The 19,895-nt window shown below is 46.9% G+C and overlaps 1 protein-coding gene across 10 annotated transcripts in view; it reads right to left on the reverse strand.

Moving 5' to 3' along the window:
- Positions 1-253: 253 nt before the first annotated feature.
- Positions 254-19,895, reverse strand: part of lcor (ligand dependent nuclear receptor corepressor) — a 140,991-nt gene continuing 121,349 nt past the window's right edge. For 8 of the 10 annotated variants that reach the window (XM_038773406.1, XM_038773403.1, XM_038773402.1 and 5 more), the window contains one exon: positions 254-6,122. In XM_038773406.1, coding sequence (XP_038629334.1) covers positions 1,346-6,122 — 4,777 coding nt within the window. In that variant the 3' untranslated portion in view covers positions 254-1,345. Of the gene's footprint in view, positions 6,123-12,793; positions 12,939-13,034; positions 13,181-19,895 lie in introns of those variants that run through there. The other 2 variants (XM_038773409.1, XM_038773411.1) reach the window with 2 other exon arrangements.

Below are 19,895 nucleotides of genomic sequence, written 5' to 3' on the forward strand. Positions count from 1 at the left end.
TGACCAAGTTGGAAGAATTTAAGCCCTCGTTAAGGGCGAAACAAGGCATTGGATCTTCCCGGGTGGTAAGATTGTAATGATTTTGTGACGTTAGGGAGTGGGGAGGAGGGGAATACCTCACACACCCAGAGTACAGCCATCCATCCAGTGCAACACAAGGCTTAAGCAAACATTGAGATTTCAGGTACGCATTCAAAGAGAGCTGAAGCTCATTTGGAACCAAGTGTTGCTTAAGATAGCTGAACTAGAAAGGTAAAACAATATCGACTTTATTGACAGCATCAGACCAGCACCAGAAAGATCAGTTAACATCTTAGATACAAGGATCCTGACCCAAGCATAACTTCTTTACTTCCTGGTGGAGCTTTAGCAGTGTGATTTACCCCGGCCTTCCAACATTCTTTTTCGTTGATCTGGATAATTACATAGACAGAGATTTGGAGAGACTGGGGTTGTTCTTAAGAGCCGGGAAATTTAGTAAGGAGATTTAATAGAGGTGTTCAAAATTTTGAAGGGTTTTCTAATTGAGTAAATGAAGCGAGACTGTTCTGCTGGTAGAAGGGTTGGGTAATTGGCAAATGAATTGATGGGGAGATAGCAATTCAGTGTTTTAAAAAGAAAAGTTGTGATCTGGAACGCGCCCCGTTAACGAGTGGCAGAAGCAGATTCAATTGTAACACTCGAAAGGGAACTGAATAAATACTGAAATAAAAAATCTGCAGGGATACAGGGGAAGAGGAGGTGGAGCGGGACTAATTGGATAACTCTTTCAAAGAGCTGGCATGGACAGGATGGGCCAAATGGCCTGCTCCTGTGCTGCATGATTCTAGATGCGTGATGGCTTTAATTTAAAAAAAAAAAAGAAAGTGGAGGTGCAACAAGTACAGAGAAAGTCTCCGTTGTGAATGCAAGCCTTTAATCTCAAATACACACGCAAAAAAAAAAATTATTTCCGTCTCATCATTAAATAAGGCACTGTTCTTTTCCATTTTCAGCTCTCGTCATCAGTTTTAAGCTGGGGCAATATTTTATATATATATATATATATATAAAAATCAAAACAGGAAAAAGAAAACAATACTATTCATAGCACCGTATAAAAACTCTATTCACAGTCGGGGGAAGCTCCCTGTATTCTCTTTACAACAAGCTATCTGCTTACTTGCTTAAAAAAATAAAATTAAAATCACACTCCAGTTCTTTCCTCTGCCATTTCAAAGACTTGCTTCAAGATTATAAAAAGCAGCTTCGACAATTAATGCTTTCTGCAGTCAACAATTTTCTTCTTTGTTGCTGTTGTTGTACAAAGACACAATAATTTACAGTTTGTCCTTCGGGAAGCGGGTCATTTTGTGTCAGTCCGCTTGCGTTTGTTGGGAACCGGGTCTCTCTTCTCACTTAACTTCCGTTTCTTTTTGTGCGTGGCTTCGGCAGACACTTCGCCCTTACGCTTGCGTCTGGCTGGAGTGGCAGCCTTGTTTTTCTTTTTGGCGTCAGCCTTAACCCGCTGCTTGGTCTTGGCTGAAGGCGCTGCCCTCTTCTTGGTGGGTTTCACCAGACCTTCTTTGCTGTTGCTGCCTTTAGCCTTTTTGGCTTTGGCACTATCTCGGTTTTGGGACAGGCTCTTCTTGCCCTTTGTCATGGTTTTCAGACCAGATCCCGAAAACCTCTTCTCCGAAACGTTGGCCTTAACATTCACAGTGGGTTTTTTGGGGACTGGTGCCTTGACAGAGCCGCCCTCCGCTTTGGACTTGCGATTTGCCGGTAAATGCTTGGGTGTGGATTTGGGCGGAGGTGCAGGAGGCCCCGTCTCAGATTTGCTGCTCTTTACTCGCCCCACACGGAGTCCTTTTGCGGAGGCGTTCTTGGATGGCTTCCTCTTCTCCTTGCCCTCAGGTTTGCGAGGAGCAGTAGGAGCAGGAGCCCTGCGTGAGTCCAGTTGGGTCTGCGAGGTCAACTTGGGCGAGACCATGGGGTTCATGCAGACACTCTTGTGTTTGGCCAGGAGCTTCTTACCCGCATGCTCTTTCCCCTGCTGCAATTTATGGAGCTTGCCCCTCATGTTGGAATACTTTCGCAGGATCCATGCGCTAACTGGCTTCTTCAGCCCCAAGTGCTTGGAGGGCTGGGCTGCTGTCCTTTTGCTGGGTGACCCGTCTCCCTTGTCGGGGCTGCTTTCCATTTTGGCCGGAAAGAGGTCCCTGGGAGCCAGGCCTCCTCCAGGATCTAACGAGAAGTCCCAGTGCTTCTGCCCAGCTCCATCTGTCCCAGCCATGGCACTCCTCTGCACATTTTCCAGCAGGGCCCGGGTCTTCCAGTTGTTTCGAGCAGGTGAGGCCACTGCAAACTTTTTCAGGTGCTTCTTTAGCCGCTCGGCCTGTGGACTGGGGAACAGGCCAACCATGGAGTTCTTCTGGAGGAAAGCTTTGGATTTCATGGTCTCCACTGGATTTCGGGCACTGACATTCTTGACTATGATCAGAGACCTGGTCTCGGTCGTTTCCATGAACCACTTACAGATGCTGGCAAGGTTGAAATTGGTCACAAAGAGTTTCTGCACGGGAGATATTTTGTGGTCGTACAGTCCTCTCGCTTTGCGTGCCCTCTTCTTACTTTTCCAGATTTCCTTGAGCCGGTCGGACTTACTTTTTGCCTTCTGCAACACTGGCACTTCCTTCTCCATCTGAATCCAAGCCTTGTGAACGTTCTCATATGTGGCATTCAAGGTGGTGATTAGTTCTTGATTCTCGTCCTCGGAGCACCAGTCCAAAAATTTAGGGCGACTCACTTCAGGAGCATCATCATCATTCGGACCCAACAGTTCAGAATCTTCATCCTCCTCGTGAACCCCAGTGGGTTGATTTATATCTTGGCATTTACTGTCCCCTTCTAGCATAACCGTTTCTGGTTCAGTGATTGGTACATTTGGGCATCGCAAGGTGCGAGACCCACCAACAATCTTATCTCCTGGTGGCACTTTGCCGACTGTTCCCTTCGCTGTTTGATGCAGTGATCCCAAATTGGTTGATCTTTTCATGAGGCCTCCCCTTGTCCATTTTGTGTTCTCTTTACAGGTATCTGCCTTCTGTTGGTTCGCAGGAGTTGCATCGTCCATGGAAGACTCAGAATCTCGACTGGTTCCGACATTTTGAATGGAGAAGGAAACTTTCCGCTCTTCGGGTGATTTAGTATCCACACAGACCTCAAGAATTCGACTTTGTCCATAGTGTGCACTTTCACAGATAAAACGGTCATCCATCGGTTCTTCGTCTTCAAAGCTTACCAGCTCCTTCACCAGAAGATCTTTGGAGACCTTCTTGCCTGTTGCCTTTCTTGTTTTGCAAAATTCTTGCTCAGGCGTGGTAGCAAGAGACTCATCTACTCTGCTCTCCGGGTCAATAATGCTTTGCAAAAGGATTTTGTTGAAGCAGTCTGTTGGAAACGGAACAAATGCCACTCTGTTGATCCACACTTCCCTTTTGTATCCCCTCTCGCCTTGACTTCTCAGGAGTTTTATGTTGAGACAGGGTACCTGTAGCCCATCACCACAAACTAGTGGCTGCTCTGTAGCATCGCTGGGACAAACGACAGTTTGTACCTTCGGTTGCTGACTCCGCAAACATCTGTCTGAAGAAGCAAGCACCAGCTTTTTGCGATACTTTTTCTTCTCTGACGTGGTCGGGTTACGTGTCTTCTCCTTGTGGTTGCTGGTATGCTTTTCAGACTCAGGAGTTCTCTCAATGCGAATGCCTCTTTCTTTCTTGTCATCCATCACATTTTCATCAAGGTCTTCCAACCTCCTCTTCTCCAGACCCGGGTCACTCACTGCCACATCACCCCTCACGCTGTCAGTTCCCTGAAGAGGTCCTTTCGCCAGCTCCAGTGTGGGTTCTCCGGAAGCATCGTGACTGCTCTCATCTTGACATCTGGAATCTATTTGTGGATATAAATCTTCCTTCGGAGTGACGGAGCAAGCAACTGCTTCTGCTGGAATGCAGAGTGTCTGCCCTGAGCCATCGGACCTTTCTTCTTCAATTAATGATGTTTCTACTTGTACCTCATTCGTTTCTTCAACAGATTCAATTGAATCTCCAGCTTGCCAATCTTCTGCTAGCGGGCTGCTGGGAATGTTGTTCATCGTCGCCTCATAGGTATTTGATATTTCACTGTTGCTGCAGATCGGATTGCTGCATTCCTCGGTAGGAATGATATTAACCTCAAAACAACTAACAGGACTGCTGCGTCCCTCATCCAGAGAGCATAACGTAGGTGTTTGGTTCTCGTTGGCAGGAACGGGCTCCGAATTGTTTGGAGAACCTACTGATGAGGATGTGCCCTCCACGTCTCCGCTATCCTTAACTAATTGCTCCAGTTCTGAAGGGCTCCTTTGGACTTCACTGCACTCTTCCAGCCGCCTCAATGGCTCAGCGATCTCACAAACACCAGATTCATCTGCTAAGCGGTCATCAAGAATTTGGCAACCAGCACATGTTGGGGTGGGGTCATCGGCTTGTGGACTGGAGACCAGTGTGTCCTTGATTTCCACAGAAAGACCTTTGGAGCTGGAAGTGATGGCCTGGTCCCTTGGCCTCCCGGGATCCCCTTGTGGGCTGTTTGCACTTGGGGAAGGTGCCTCAGTCTCCTGCGATCGACAGGGCTGAATTGGCTCGACAACCAGCTTGCCTTTACTTTCTGAGCAACTAAAGTCTTGACTTTCTTCCGTCAAGATTTTTAACTGCAGGGGCTTGGAGTCCTCGCGAATGGCAGTGCCAGAGGCCACAGGAACACCAATGGCGGGCACGCTAACTGGCAGAATAAGTGCTTGCTTCGGCGTCACTGTGGTGGCTGGTCTGGGAATCAATGAGGGACAGTTCCCCTTTCTTGCTTCTATTGTTGAGCTCTTGGCCAAAGTGCGGACAGTCTTTAGCTCCCAATATTCTTCATTGCAGAGATGGCCACGAGTGCTTTTCCTTGCAGTCTTCCGACTGGAAGACAAGGACCGCTGAGCATCGAAGCGGCATTCTGTGATGGGCTTGCTGATGTAAACAATGTCACATTGGTTGTCGTGCTCGTTCACGTATTGGCACATGGTGGGCATGGCAGTACGTGCCCGCAGCACAGACACCCTGGTGCTCTTTCTGGCCGTCTTTGTGAGAGGAACTTGCGGCTTTAATCTCAGGCGGCCATTACTGTCACGCACAGCAGTACGCGGCTTCGAGACAGGCCAGCAACCTTTGGCGCTCGTGTCTGTCATGAGCACATGGTTACCTTTGATCATTCTTTTGGTAGCATTGATATTTTCTCGAGGCCCTCCTTGAATTGATGTATATTTAATTGTTTTGTAATCCATGGAGGTTCCAGAAGCGCTCCGTGAACCACTCTGATTTTTGGTCAAATTCTTACTCAAGTTCAAAAGCTTGGATGGGAGAGCTCGGAGGGATTCAACCTGATCTTTTGCGGGAACGGCATCCTCTGTTTTGCCCTCCTGGCTGTTAGAATGCACGTCTTCCATTCTGGCAACAGAGCTAGTGTGTGCACATTCATTGGAGGACTGATCCAGTTGTGAGTCACTGATCTCCTCCTGATTCACAGTTTCTTTTTGTAGAACTTCTACACTCCCCATTTTATTGCAGTCAGTAGTACATATATTCATAGAGTGGAACCCTGCCTCTATAGTGCAGTTTTTGATACAATTCCCACTGCTACAGCAGCTTCTGGGTGTTGGTTTTTCAATGGAAGCTACGTTGTTTGCTTCAGTTCCGACCAGGAGTATCTCCTCATGAGGAAGCTGTTTCTCCTCCTTAATCATTTCACTGCTTAACTCATTGGGTGTTTGTATCTCTTGGTTCAAGGAAGGGCATGATTGTAAAGAAGATTCCCTCCCAGTCTGGCCTTCGGAGTTTTTAGACTTTAGATGGACAGCAGCTGGGTTGGAGGCAGCCATGTCCTCACGTGGTGGCGATTCTGCTGCTTCCTCAGTTGGACTCACGTCGCTGCTCATGTAGCTTAGTACGCTCATAAACTGTATCTGATGATGTCTACACAGCTTAGCCATAAACTGGTCCAGGGAATTCTGCGATCCTGTATTGAGCGGTGTCTCCTGCCTCGATATCTTCTTGTTGCTAAAAAACAAACAAACAAAGAAAGGACATTTATACTTCTTAAAGGAACAGTTTTAGACAACAGCTACGTGGCTTCCTTTTACCCGTATATATCATCTCATTAGCTGCCACAGGATGTGACCCTCTTGTTCTCATATCTCAACATATTTTGCTTCAAGTTGACAAAAAAATCTGCTTCAATTAACCTTACTTTATTAAAAAAAAATCATAATTGTTCTCCAAAGTAATGATCTAGCCAGAGTTTGGCATGGAGGTAAAATTACTGACTGTTTGGCTAAGGTTGTGGTTTCACTGGTGCAGAAACCCTACATCACAACAACCAGCAGCAGTTCGAATTGGTGGCTGGAGATATACACATGGCAATGGTGGCAAAAATCAAGGGACACTTGTGGCTACCAAGACTGAGCTTGACAGATTTTTGTACGGTGGTTATCAAGGGCAGGTAAATGAAATTGACGCACAGATCAGTCATAATCTGACCGAATGGCAGAATATCTCTAACAAGACATCGCAAAATGGCTTCCCCATGACATCCAACGACATGCCAACCTGGATCATGTGCTCAAATCTCTGGACTGAGTCTTGAATCCACAGCCTTCAGACTCAGGAAATTCTCTCTCCAAACCACAGCACAAGTTTGAAAGGGCAAAATGGACAAACGTGTTAATTTTCCCCCCAACGTCACCATTCAAGGAAAAGTGATTTGAGAATGGCATACACTTGACATTCTATTTTACTGAGAATCTAATGACCCGACAAGAGGATTATTGCTGAAATCAGGTACAACCACTCCCAACTGAAAGCACCCGCTCTCATTCTGGGATACAAGGAGTGCCACGCAATTGGGAAGAAATATGTCGGCAATTTGAACCACAAAATCAGTGATTTAACAACTATGTATACGGAGCCTTCAATATAATAAAATACTTCACAGCAGTGTTACCAAGCAAAATTTGACACCGAGCCTCATACGTCAATATTGAATCTGCTATTCCCAATATTTAAGTGGAGGGAATATCTGTTCATCCAGAATTGGATGTTTGATCACCAGATAATTTATCAACAGTTGAGTCAAGAGAAGTGGTGGTCAGGTGGCGCTGGCTATGAACCCGAATGCTGTGTTTTCAGATGTTGATGCTGAGGTTGGCGTGAGAAATAGGAGAGGGAGAGGTTAGATCCTCGGGGATAAAGCTGACAGTGCGGTCTGGAAAGAAATGAAATGAAAAAATGAAAATCGCTTATTGGCACGAGTAGGCTTCAATGAAGTTACTGTGAAAAGCCCCGAGTCGCCACATTCCGGCGCCTGTCCGGGGAGGCTGGTACGGGAATCGAACCGTGCTGCTGGCCTGCTTTAAAAGCCAGCGATTTAGCCCAGTGAGCTAAACCAGCCATTGCAAGTTATACTCTGGTTCTGATTAGTTACGTAAGAACAGAATCAAGCAAGTGCAGCCTCACTGGTGGTGGGACATTGGAGGAGAGTGGGGTGGTCCACCATGTCGAAGGATGTAGAAGGTTTGAGGAGGATAGTGTGCCTTTGTATTGTCACATAGGATGTCTTTAGCAAATTTGATAAGAACCATTTTGTACTGTGGCAAGGCAGAAACTTGACTGCAGGAATTCAAACGCAGTCCCATAAAAGATGAGCAGAGTAAGAAGTCTTCCAACACCAGGTTAAAGTCCAACAGGTTTATTACAAACACTAGCTTTCGGAGCAGTGCTCCGAAAGCTAGTGTTTGTAATAAACCTGTTGGACTTTAACCTGGTGTTGGAAGACTTCTTACTGTGCTCACCCCGGTCCACTGCCGGCATCTCCACACCATAAAAGAGGGGCATGGATTTGGGAAGTGATAGCTAATTCAAGGGAGACTGGAGATGGGATAGCAGTTTGCAAGGATAATGAGGTCAAGGGTTGATTTTTTTTTCTTGAAAGGGGCAGATGGTAGAGGGGAACAGTACAGAGGAGAGAGCAGCATTAACAATATCAATGGGAACAGGACAAGGAATGGTAAAATGACAAGCCTGATGGCTTTGTGCCTTAGTGTGCGGAACATTCACAATAAAGTAGATGAACTAATCACGCAAATAGATGTGAACGGGTATAATGTAGCCTGACATGGCTGTAGGGTGACCAGGGATGGGAACTGAACATCCAGAGGTATTCAGTATTTAGGGAGGAAAGACAAAAAGGATAAGCAGTTTGCTGGTTAAAGAGGAAATTAGCGCAATAGTCAGGAAGGATACTAGCTCTGACAATGTGGAATCAGTGTGGGTAGAGCTGAGAAACACCAAGGGGCAAAATACGTTAGTGGAGGTTGTATATAGACCTCCAAATTGTAGTGGTGATGTTGGGAATGGCATTAAGGGGCAGCAGGGTAGCATGGTGGTTAGCATAAATGCTTCACAGCTCCAGGGTCACAGGTTCGATTCCCGGCTGGGTCACTGTCTGTGTGGAGTCTGCACGTCCTCCCCCTGTGTGCGTGGGTTTCCTCCGGGTGCTCCGGTTTCCTCCCACAGTCCAAAGATGTGCGGGTTAGGTGGATTGGCCATGCTAAATTGCCCGTAGTGTCCTAATAAAAAAGTAAGGTTAAGGGGGGGTTGTTGGGTTACGGGTATAGGGTGGATACGTGGGTTTGAGTAGGGTGATCATGGCTCGGCACAACATTGAAGGCCGAAGGGCCTGTTCTGTGCTGTACTGTTCTATGTTCTATGTTCTAAACAGGAAATTAGAGATGCATGCCCTCTCCGAGGGACATCTGTAATTATGGGTGACTTCAATCTGTATATAGATTGGGCAAATCAAAATAGCCACAATACCATCGAGGTGGAATCCCTAGAGTGTATATAGGATGATTTTCTGGACGAATACGTTGAGGAACCAACTAAAAACAGGCCATCCTATACTAGGTATAGTGTAATAAGATAGTTGCATCAAGCGTGTTACGGATGAGCAACCATAATATCATAGAATTTTTCATCAAGATGGAAAATGATGTAGTTGATTCTGAGACTAGGATCCTGAATCTAAATAAAGGAAGCTACAATCATGTGAGGCACGAGCTGGGGCAGCACGTGGCACAGTGGTTAGCACTGCTACCTCACCGTACTGAGGACCTGGATTCGATCCTGGCCCTGGGTCACCATCCGTGTGGAGTTTGCACATTCTCCCCGTGTCTGCGTGGGTCTCGCCCCACAACCCAAGGTAAGTGAACTGACCATGCTAAATTGTCCCTTAATTGGAAAAAAATTGGGTACTCTAAATTAATAAAAAGGATTACATTCGCTGGAGTTTTGAAGAATGAGGAGGGGAATCCCATTTGTATTTCTTAAATTTAAAGAATCCAATTCTTTTCATTCCCAATTAAGGGGCACCTTAGCGAGGCCAATTCACTTACCCTGCACATCTTTGGGTTGTGGGGTGTGTGACCCATGCAGACGTGGGGAGAATATGCAAACTCCGCACGGAAAGTGACCCAGAGCCGGGATCGAATCCGGGTCCACAGTACGGTGAGGTAGCAATGCTAACCATTGTGCCACCGTGGGGGGGGGGGGGGGAAAGAAGGGGGCTGGATCTCATAGAAAGCTATAAAATTCTAACAGAACTAGACAGGGTAGATGCAGGATGTTCCTGATGGCAGAAGTTTAGAGCCAGGGGTCACAGTCTCGGAAGACATTTAGGACTGAAGCAAGAAGAAATTTCGTCATCTAGTGGAATTCACCACAGAAAGCAGTTGAAGCCAAAACATTATTGGAGTTAGATATAGCTCTTGGGGCTAAAAGGATCAAAGGATATGGTGAGAAAGCAGGAACAGGTTACAGAACTGGATGATCAACCGTGATCATAGTGAATGGCGGAGCAGGCTCGAAGGGCCGAATGGCCTCCTCCTGCTCATATTTTCTATGTTTCTAATAACTAACATGAGAAACAGGAAAGGAAGTGGGTTTAGCGGGGATGGGCAGCAGTGATGGGGCGCCAGGACAAGGTGAGCTCAGAGAGGGCAGCACAGTGGTTATCACTGCTGCCTCACAGCGCCAGGGACTGGTTCAATTCCAGCGTTGGGTGATTGTATCGAGTATGTATGTTCTCCCCGTGTTTGCATGGGCTTCCTCTGTGTCTACTCCCACAGTCCACATGGATGTACAGGTTAGGTGGATGGGACATGATAAATTTGCCCCATAAAGTCTAAAAGGTTATGTGGGGTTATGGGGATGGAGCAAGGGCATGGGCCTAGGTCGGGTGCTCTTTCAGAGGGTCAGTGCAGACTAGAGCCGAATGGCCTCCTTCTGCTCTGCACTGTAGTGGTTTTATGATTCTGAACGGTCCTGTGAAGATATAGGAGAGAAATTAACAATGAGAATTCAGGGCTAGGACAGAATAGTGCGAGTGAAAGGGAGAAAAGCTGGTTGCAATCTTAGTGACAGAGGTCCATGAGCTCCTTGCACTTATTGCTGGAGACAAGGGTCAAGGAGGGTTTGCGGTTGAGAAAAGCCAGCTTTACATTCCGAAGATGATCCTGTAAAAGGAGAGCAGTTTTATCAGAAGGCAGAAGGATGTAAACTCCTTCAAAAAGTAATCCTCCTCCTCAATTTCACCATTCTGGCCAAGCTGTTAGCCAGCTGCGTCCTTATGTCTCCCTTTTTCCAGCAAACCATATTGGGACCGTTGTTACACTTAACAGTTGTGTTAAAGAAGCTTTGACATTATGGGTGGCACAGCAGCAAGCACTGTTGCTTCACAGCTCCAGGGTCCCAGGTTCAATTCCCGGCTTGGGCCACTGTCAGTACGGAGTCTGCACGTTCTCCCTGTGTCTGCGTGGGTTTCCTCCGGGTGCTCCAGTTTCCTCCCATAAGACGTGCTGTTAGGTAGTTTGGACATTCTGAATTCATGGGGCTGGTTTAGCACACTGGGCTAAATCGCTGGCTTTTAAAGCAGACCAAGGCAGGCCAGCAGCACGGTTCAATTCCCATACCAGCCTCCCCGAACAGGCGCCGGAATGTGGCAACTAGGGGCTTTTCACAGTAACTTCATTGAAGCCTACTCATGACAATAAGCGATCTTCTTGTTCCTCTGTGTACCTGAACAGGCATCGGAATGTGGCGACTAGGGGTTTTCACAGTAACTTCATTGCAGTGTTAATGTAAGCCTACTTGTGACACTAAAGATCATTAACAAAAGCAAGAAATAGTTAAGTGACACAATGGGACTGGTTTAGCACAGGGCTAAATAGCTGGCTTTTAAAGCAGACCAAGGCAGGCCAGCAGCACGGTTCAATTCCCGTACCAGCCTCCCCGAACAGGCACCGGAATGTGGCGACTAGGGGCTTTTCACAGTAACTTCATTTGAAGCCTATTTGTGACAAGCGATTTTCATTTAATTTTTATTTTTCAAAGCACATTTGATTTACAATCTAATAAGCCAAAACTGATCAATCATGGCAGTGGTAAAGGCTCGACAACAAAAAAAAGAACTGCTTGCATTTATATAGGGCGCCATTTAACCAACAAAAATTCAAAACGTAATTTCGAGCGAGTTTGGCTGGGTGATTGTTGCCGGCTTTTTGGGCGAGATCCACACCAGCATTCACCATATTTTGGCGGGGGGGCTTGGGGAGTTTCCCCTCGGTCTAGCCCACACGTGGGAAATTCTTATTAATAATAATAATAATAATAATAATAATACAATAATACAATTGTCACAAGTAGGCTTCAATGACGTTACTGTGAAAAGTCCCCAGTTGCCACATTCCGGCGCCTGTTCAGGGAGGCTGGTACGGGAATTGAACCCGCGCTGCTGGCCTTGTTCTGCATCACAAGCCAGCTATTTAGCCCACTGTGCTAAACCTGCCGCAGGTAATGGGGATTTCAGTAATGGGGAGCTGAACTCTCAGAGATCGGGCTGCCGTTTTGAAAGGATGCCCTGTTCTCCCAGTAAGCTTGAACATCCCTCACCCACCCCCACCTCCCCCGTTCCAGGATCCCCATCCTTCACCTCCCCCACCATTCATACCCCTCCTCATCCTCCCCTTTCATGGGCATGGCCCCCAAAGACCCTGACCCTTGGTAGTGTCACTCTTGTACTGCCACCCACACACCCTGGCAGTGCCCTTGCCAGCATGGCAGTGCCAAGGTGTCAGAGGAAGAGCAAGGGCAAATGGTCAGTGGTGACAGTCTTGTATACACGTGGATGTTCTAAGTGGCGGGGGCTGAACGAATGCTCCCCTGGAGACCTGAAAATACTGAATATCCTGGAAGCCCTGTGGCCAATGTTGATCTACTCCTCAGGACAAACCCTCCCGCCCCGAAGTAAGCATAGTCTCCAAGGACTCAAATCTGACAATTTATCCAACGGTAACTCGTCTGCTCTCTCCACACAGGAATGCTCCCTGGAACCCTCTGGCCCCACCACAAATACCGATGCTTGGGGGGACCCCAAAGTCAATTACGCAAAGGCAAAGGCAACCTCACTGCAGGAATAAGCTTTTTCATCAGCACCCGGCAGCCGACTGTAAGCTGCAGTCATTGAGCACGAAATACAGGAAGTATCAAAAGTAGATATGTGTGAAAAATCGATGAACCTTTCACATTTACTATTCTAGCTTCACCAAGAATCTCTTGCGAGTTAACTTCTCTGACCTACTTCTCTGGACATGATGCTTCAATATGTCGATACTTACATGCTGACACAGGTCGGAAATAATCCTGCTGCTGCCTAATAATGAGCTTTTGGCAGGATCTTCCAAATTTTATCACTTCTGAGGGGAAATGAGGAAGCAACGAGGCTGTGGTGTCCTTCCTCACTGTTCCATTTTAAATCCTTTACATCACTTCCTCCTGACTTCTCCCTCAAATCCACTCAGCGGTTTTTTTCCAAACTGTCACTCGGTCCTTTTCCAAGCATGTTATGTGTCAACTCACCTAATTTCTCTTCCTGCTGCTCTCAAACCAAAGGAGAACAGCAGCAACGAATGAACTCCCATCTGGAGCTTTCCTGATCACGCTTTCTGCCCAGCCTGTTTGCAAAGGGTAGCTGGCTTTTAAAAACTGATCTGCAGGGTTCAACCAAACAAAAGGCAGCCTGGATGGGGGATGGGCCTTAAAGGTAAACAGTCTGCTTTCTCCTTAAAGGGAAGGTTGAGCGTTTTGGTCAAAAGCTTGTTAGCTGCCCTTGACTGCTCCCCCCCAACCTCACCCCAGCACCTCTCTTTTGTGCTAAATATCTTTGACAAAGACCGCAATCTTTACAAAATTAAACCTTTTCCGTAGATGTAATGTTGGCTTCCCAGAGATATGTGACAAAGCTGTCACTATTTCCCGATTCCCCAGTCTGGAACTCTTCATTCCTCTGCCCAGGCATATCCTGTAAACCATCCTTTCAACCTCAACAGCAACCACTTGTATTGGTACAGCACCTCCTAATATAGTCAAATATCTCAAGGTAGGACTGTAATCAATGAAAATTTAACACCGTCACCTGCTGTGATACCTCCTTCTGTGGCTCACACAGGTTGGTCAGACGCGTGTTTTAAGCAGCAAATTAAAGAAGACAGAAAAGGAATTCTAGAGCATGGTCTCACAGGTCCCTGAAGACACAGCCATCAATGTGGAGCAAAGGAAATTGGAGCGCTCGAAGGGCAGGAATTGGAGGCGATTGGAGAGTGAGAGAGCTGAAGGAGTTGACAGAGATGGCCTCCCGGATTCTTTGGAAACCCCGCCCTCGACTTCTCACCATCTCTAACCAAGCTTTTAGCCGTCTCTCAATGTCTCCCTTTTCCCAACTCAGCCTCTTTGCATTGACACACAAAACACACAGGGTCTTTGTAACACGGAAGATTCTTTGTTGTGTTGATGATGTTTTGGCATTTTTAAAACCAAGCGAAGAGTTGGATGACATGTATCCCGTTTGATTTTCAGTCTGATAAACTTTAACTAAGCTTAGCAATGGCAGGGACACGAGTAACAAAACCTTTAATCTAAAATAGTAAACTGTACCAAGGCACTTCACAAGAGCATTATTACGGTAGCAGTGGTTAGCACGGTTGCTTCACACCTCCAGGGTTCCAGGTTCAGTTCCGGCTTGGGTCATTGTCTGTGTGGAGTCTGCACATTCTCCCTGTGTCTGCGTGGGTTTCCTCTGGGTGCTCCTGTTTCCTCCCACAGTCCAAAGATGTGTAGGTTAGGTGGATTGGCCATGCTGAACTGCCCTCGAGTGTCCAAAACGTTTGGATGGGGTTACTGGGTTACGGGAATAGGGTGGAGGGCTAAAGTGGGGTGCTCTTTTCAAGGGCTGCTGCAGACCTGATGGGCCGAATGGCCTCCTTCAGCACTGTAAATTCTATGATGTGATAGAACCTGACCCCAACACCAAAGCACAGAGAGAGGGGTATTAGGTCAGCTGATCAGAAGCTTAGTCAGAGGCACATTTTAAAGAATGTCTTAAGGAGGAGAGACGTACAGAGAGAGGGGGGTTTTGGGAGTGACTTCAGCAATTCTGGGCACGAAAAGGAGGTGAAGGGGAAGCTTGGCTAGTGTTGCGAATGCTATTAGTTCCCCAATGACCCCTACTGGAAGTAACCATTGGCCCCTTGAGGGTCAGACTGGGGAATTATCTTTTTTTTTCACATTTTCTAAAATTCCAATTAAGGGGTAAGTTAACGAGGCCAATCCACCTACCCTGCACATCTTTGGGTTGTGGGGGCGAGACCTGCGCAGACACGGGGAGAATGTGCAAACTCCGCACGGACAGTGACCCAGAGCCGGGATCGAACCCAGGTCCTTGGCGGCATGAGGACTGGGGAATTATCAATGAGAACATTAGAACTAGGAGATGGAGTCGGCAATTCAGCCCCTCGAGCCCGCTCCACCATTCAATACGATTAATTTTCTCAAGCCTGAGAAATCCAGCCATGTCGCTAACCCATACCCCCGATTTCGGGGGCTCAGAGTCCCTCCACACCAATAGGATCCGTCTCCAGGCGACCAAGGAGGCAAAGGCCAAAACGTCAGCCTCTCTCGACCCCTGGACGCCCGGGTCTCCAACACTCCAAAAATCGCCCCCTCTAGTCTCAGTGCCACCCTTGTCTTTAATACCGTGAATTCCATAGATTCACAACCCTTCGAGAGAAGTAATTTCTCCTCATCTCCATTTTAAATCTGCTACCCCTTGTCCTAAAACTATGACCTCTCATTCTATTTTCTTCGCCAAAATATTTTATTCAGGCATTTTCATAAAAAACAAAGAAGCAAAATTATACAACATTATAAATAACCAACACTCACTCACCATCCACACCCCTCCCCCTTGCCAGGCACCCGACTCTCACCCTCTCCTCCCATCCTACCTGCCCCAACTTGACCCCCTTACCACCCCCCCCCCCCCCCCCCCCCCCCCCCTCCTCCTCCTGTCTCCTCAATCCTCCTTAAAGAAGTCAATGAATGGATTCCAGCTCCGGGCAAGCCCATCAACCGACCCCCTCTGGATGTACTTGACTTCTCCTGCCGCAGGAATTCTGCCAGGCCACATTTACCCCCAATATCTCAGCCATTACAACTGCAAACCCCTGCCAGAACCACTTTTAGCTTTGGATTCGCCCAAAACACATGGACATGATTCGCGGACCTCCCCACGCACTGCCCACACCTATCCTCTACCCCCTCAAAAAAAAAACTACTCATCCGCGCTACCATCATATGTACCCTGTGAAAAGGCAGCTCGATGGCGCAGTGGTTAACACTGCTGCCTCACGGCGCTGAGGACCCGGGTTCCATCCCAGCCCTGAGTCACTCTCCGTGCGGAGTTTGCACATTTTCCCCGTGTTTGCATGGGGCTCGCCCCCACAACCCAAAGATGTGCAGGGTAGGTGGATTGGCAATGCTAAATTGGCCTTTCATTGGAAAAAATTAATTGGGTACTCTAAATTTATTTTTTTTAAATGTGCCCTGTGCAGTACTTTAAACTGGATGAGGGTTAGCCTCGCACACGAAAAGAACGCATTCACCCTCCGCAGAGCCAGGATCTCAGCCCACGTTCCAGCCTCCAGCTCCTCCTCCCACTTCATATCCCCCATCAGGGTCCCCTCCCAATCCATCAGTTCCTTGTCGACCTCCGACACCTTCCCCTCCCCTATCACCTCCTTTAACAGCACCTTGTCTTGCAACCCAAGGGCGGTAACCCAGAGAAGGATGGTACCTCGCTCTCCACAGATTCCCAAAGCTGCAGGTACCTGAAGCCGTTCCCTCTGGGCAGCTCATGCTCTTCCACCGACCCTTCTGACACCTGCCCACAAGCCACCTGCATGTCGCGATCACCTCTTTGAAAATCCCCGAGGTAGGCAACACAACCTTCAGGATTCTCGGTCCTGGTCACAGAAAACAGAGTCTATGCCCCTAACAATATTATCATCAATTAAGAATACATTTCTCTCCCGCCCCGTACCACAATGTTGCGGCCAGTTTGCTCATCCTCCCCAAAGTCCACACTTGAAGCAGTTGGATAAGGACAAGGCAAACCTACATCCTGGCTCCCTCTGCTATCTCACCCACTGTCGTACCCTCCTGCCCTTGACCACTGTCAAAATTCAAAATAGTATCTGAGGGGTGTGACCGCCTCTTGAAACAGTGTCCAGGTAACTCTCCCCCTCCCTGATGTGTTGCAGCATCCAAAGCTCAGATTCCAGATCATCAACTCTGAGCAGAAGTTCCTCAAGCAACCAACACTTGTGACAGATACGTTCAGTAGAAACCACAATGGGGTCCACCAACTCCCACATCATGCAGGAACAACACTTCTCCTGGCCCTGCACCTCGATTTTATTTAATTTATTTTCTCTAAATTTCCAGTTGTTTTTTAAGTCTTTCTAATCTGTAAAATATTTCTCTTTACCTTTAAGATGAAAGCAACTTAGAATAAGTAATGCAAATTAGCAGTTATTCACCAGCCAGTGAACTTAACATTTTTCTATCATGTCACTCCTGGACTGTTTTTCAAACTCCAAGCCTGCTGCCCAGAGGTGTCCCTCCCAGCTCCCGCTCATTTACATCTCATCTCTCGGCTCCCGCTCATTTACATCTCATCTCTCGGCTCCCACTCATTCATATCTCCGCTGTCTCAGCACCCGCTCTATTTAAATCTCCGCTCTGACTCTCAGCTCCCGCTCTTCAAACATCTGCTCCGGCTCGCAGTCCCTGCTCTTTTTAAATCCCCACTCTGATTTCAGCTCCCGCTCTTTTTAAATCTCCGCTCTGATTCGCAGCTCCCGCTCTTTTTAAATCTCTATGCCGACTCGCAGATCCCACTTTTTAAATCTCCGCTCTGACTCTCGGCTCGCATTATTTTCAAATAAAGAAATGAGATACTTTGAATAAGTATTTTGTGTTCGTCTTCACAGTAGAAGATACAAAGCACCCAAGAAAACTAGACAATAAAAGGCAAACTTAAAACCATTATGATCACAACAGAAAAAGTAACGGGACTAATGACTGACAAGTCTCCCAGACCTGATGAGCTGCATTCTAATTAAAGGAAGTGGCTGCATAGAGAGTGAATACATTTGTTAGAATCTTCCAAAATTGCTGAGATTAGCTGCAAAGGTCCCAGCGGATTGGAAATTCACAAATGCAACACCACGATTCATGAAAGGAGGGAGACAGAAAGCAAGAAACTATAGGCTAATTAGACGAGCACCTATTCATTAGGAAAACATCCGAATCAATTATTAAGGAGGCAGTGGTAAGACATTTAGAAAATCATAAAATCAGGCAGAGTGAACGTGGTTTTGTCAAAGAGAAATTGTGTTCGACAAATTTATAGAGTTCTTTGAGGATGGAACAAGCCGTTTAGCACACTGGGCTAAATCGCTGGCTTTTAAAGCAGACCAAGGCAGGCCAGCAGCACAGTTCGATTCCCGTAACAGCCTCCCCGAACAGGCGCCGGAATGTGGCGACTAGGGGCTTTTCACAGTAACTTGATTGAAGCCTACTCGTGACAATAAGCAATTTTCATTTTCATTTCATTTCAAGTAGGGTGGTTAAAGGGAAACCAGTAGATGTAGTGTATTTAGATTTCCAAAAGGCATTCAACAAGTGCCACGTAAAAAGGTTATTGCACAAGATAAGAGCTTATGGTGTTGTGGCGGATGTATTAACATGGATGGAAGACCGGCTAATTAACAAGAAACACGAGTCAGGACAATGGGCTAAATTTCAGGTTGGCAAACTTTAATTAGAGGAATGTGCAGTGGTCAGTGCTGGAACTCAACTATTTACGATCTATATTGATGACTTTGATGAAGGGATAGACTGTATTGTAGCCAAGCTTGCCAGTGATATAAAGAGCGAATGAAAGCAAGCTGTGAGGGGGATAGATGGACATTAAAGGGCCCAGAGTGAAAAAACATTTTGGACCAGTATCCTTATTTCCCCATTTAGTTCAGACCAGTATTCTTATTTCCCCATTTTACTGTTTTTCCTTATGGGGGATATAGAATGGCTAAGTGAGCGCGTAAAACAATTGGCAAATGGAGTATAATGTGGAAAAATGTGAGGTTGTGCCTTTTCACAGGAAGAGTAGAGAAACAGACATTGTAATGAGCAGACACTGCAGAATGCTGCAGGACAGACGGGTCTGGGTGTCCTTATACAAGAATTATAAAAAGTCAGCAAGCAATTGAAAGCAAATGGATCATTGGCCTTTATTACAAAGGAGATGGAGCACAAAAGTCTTGCTACAGCTGCACAGTGCATTGGTGAGATCAAGTCTGAATATTTAGAAAAGGTTCATTGGGCTGCTTTCTGGGATGAAGGGATCATCATGTGAAAAATGGTTGCGCCTATTTTGGAAGAACAAGAGATGATCTTATTGAAACATTCCAAGTGGGGTAGATGTTTGGGGGGGGGATGTTTCCTCTCGAGGAGAATTCAGTTTAAAATTAAGGAGTTATCCATTTATGACATAGATGGAGGCGTAGAATTTCCTCTCTCAAGAGGGTCAGGGGTCATTAGTCTCTTCCCCAGAGAGCAATGGAGGCTGGTTCATTGACTATATTCAAAGCCGAGTTAAGCAGATTTTTGATTAACAGGAGAGTTTTGGGGGACAGGAGTTAAATGGCACAGGAGGTTTGATGGGCCAAATAGTCTTTCCCTGCTTGTACTTTATGACCTTAAGTCTCTTACATTGAGTCCGCATTGAATCATAGAATTTACAGTGCAGGAGGAGGCCATTCGGCCCATCGAGTCTGCACCAGCTCTTGGAAAGAGCACCCATCTCCATCCTATCCCCATAACCCAGCAACCCCATCTAACCTAAGGGCAATTTATCATGGCCAATCCACCTAACTTGCACATCTTTGGACTGTGGGCGGAAACCGGAGCACCCGGAGGAAACCCACGGGGAGAACATGCAGACTCCACACAGACAGTGACCCAAGCAGGAATCAAACCTGGGACCCTGGCGCTGTGAAGCCATAATGCTAACCACTATCCTACTGGGCTGCCGAATGAGGAAAGGATCGAACTGTGTCATAAAGTCTTCCCTGTAGCTAATATTCCAGCCTTGGGTAACTCTTATAAAATTACAATTTGGTCAAGCTACTGGATGGCACCTGCAACCACTGAACTGGAGTTAAGGGTAGGGTTTGTCTGCCCCCTAGGTGGACATGCAAGATAGCAGAAACACTATCCAACGTGGCAGCCCCCTGTATCCAGGCCAATTTCTACACCAACCAACCATCACTGAAACAAGACTATGATCAACTTGCTGCTGGTAGGAGTTTGCTTTGAGAT

The sequence above is a fragment of the Scyliorhinus canicula genome, chromosome 16 (assembly GCF_902713615.1).
Source record: "Scyliorhinus canicula chromosome 16, sScyCan1.1, whole genome shotgun sequence".
NCBI lineage: Eukaryota > Metazoa > Chordata > Chondrichthyes > Carcharhiniformes > Scyliorhinidae > Scyliorhinus > Scyliorhinus canicula.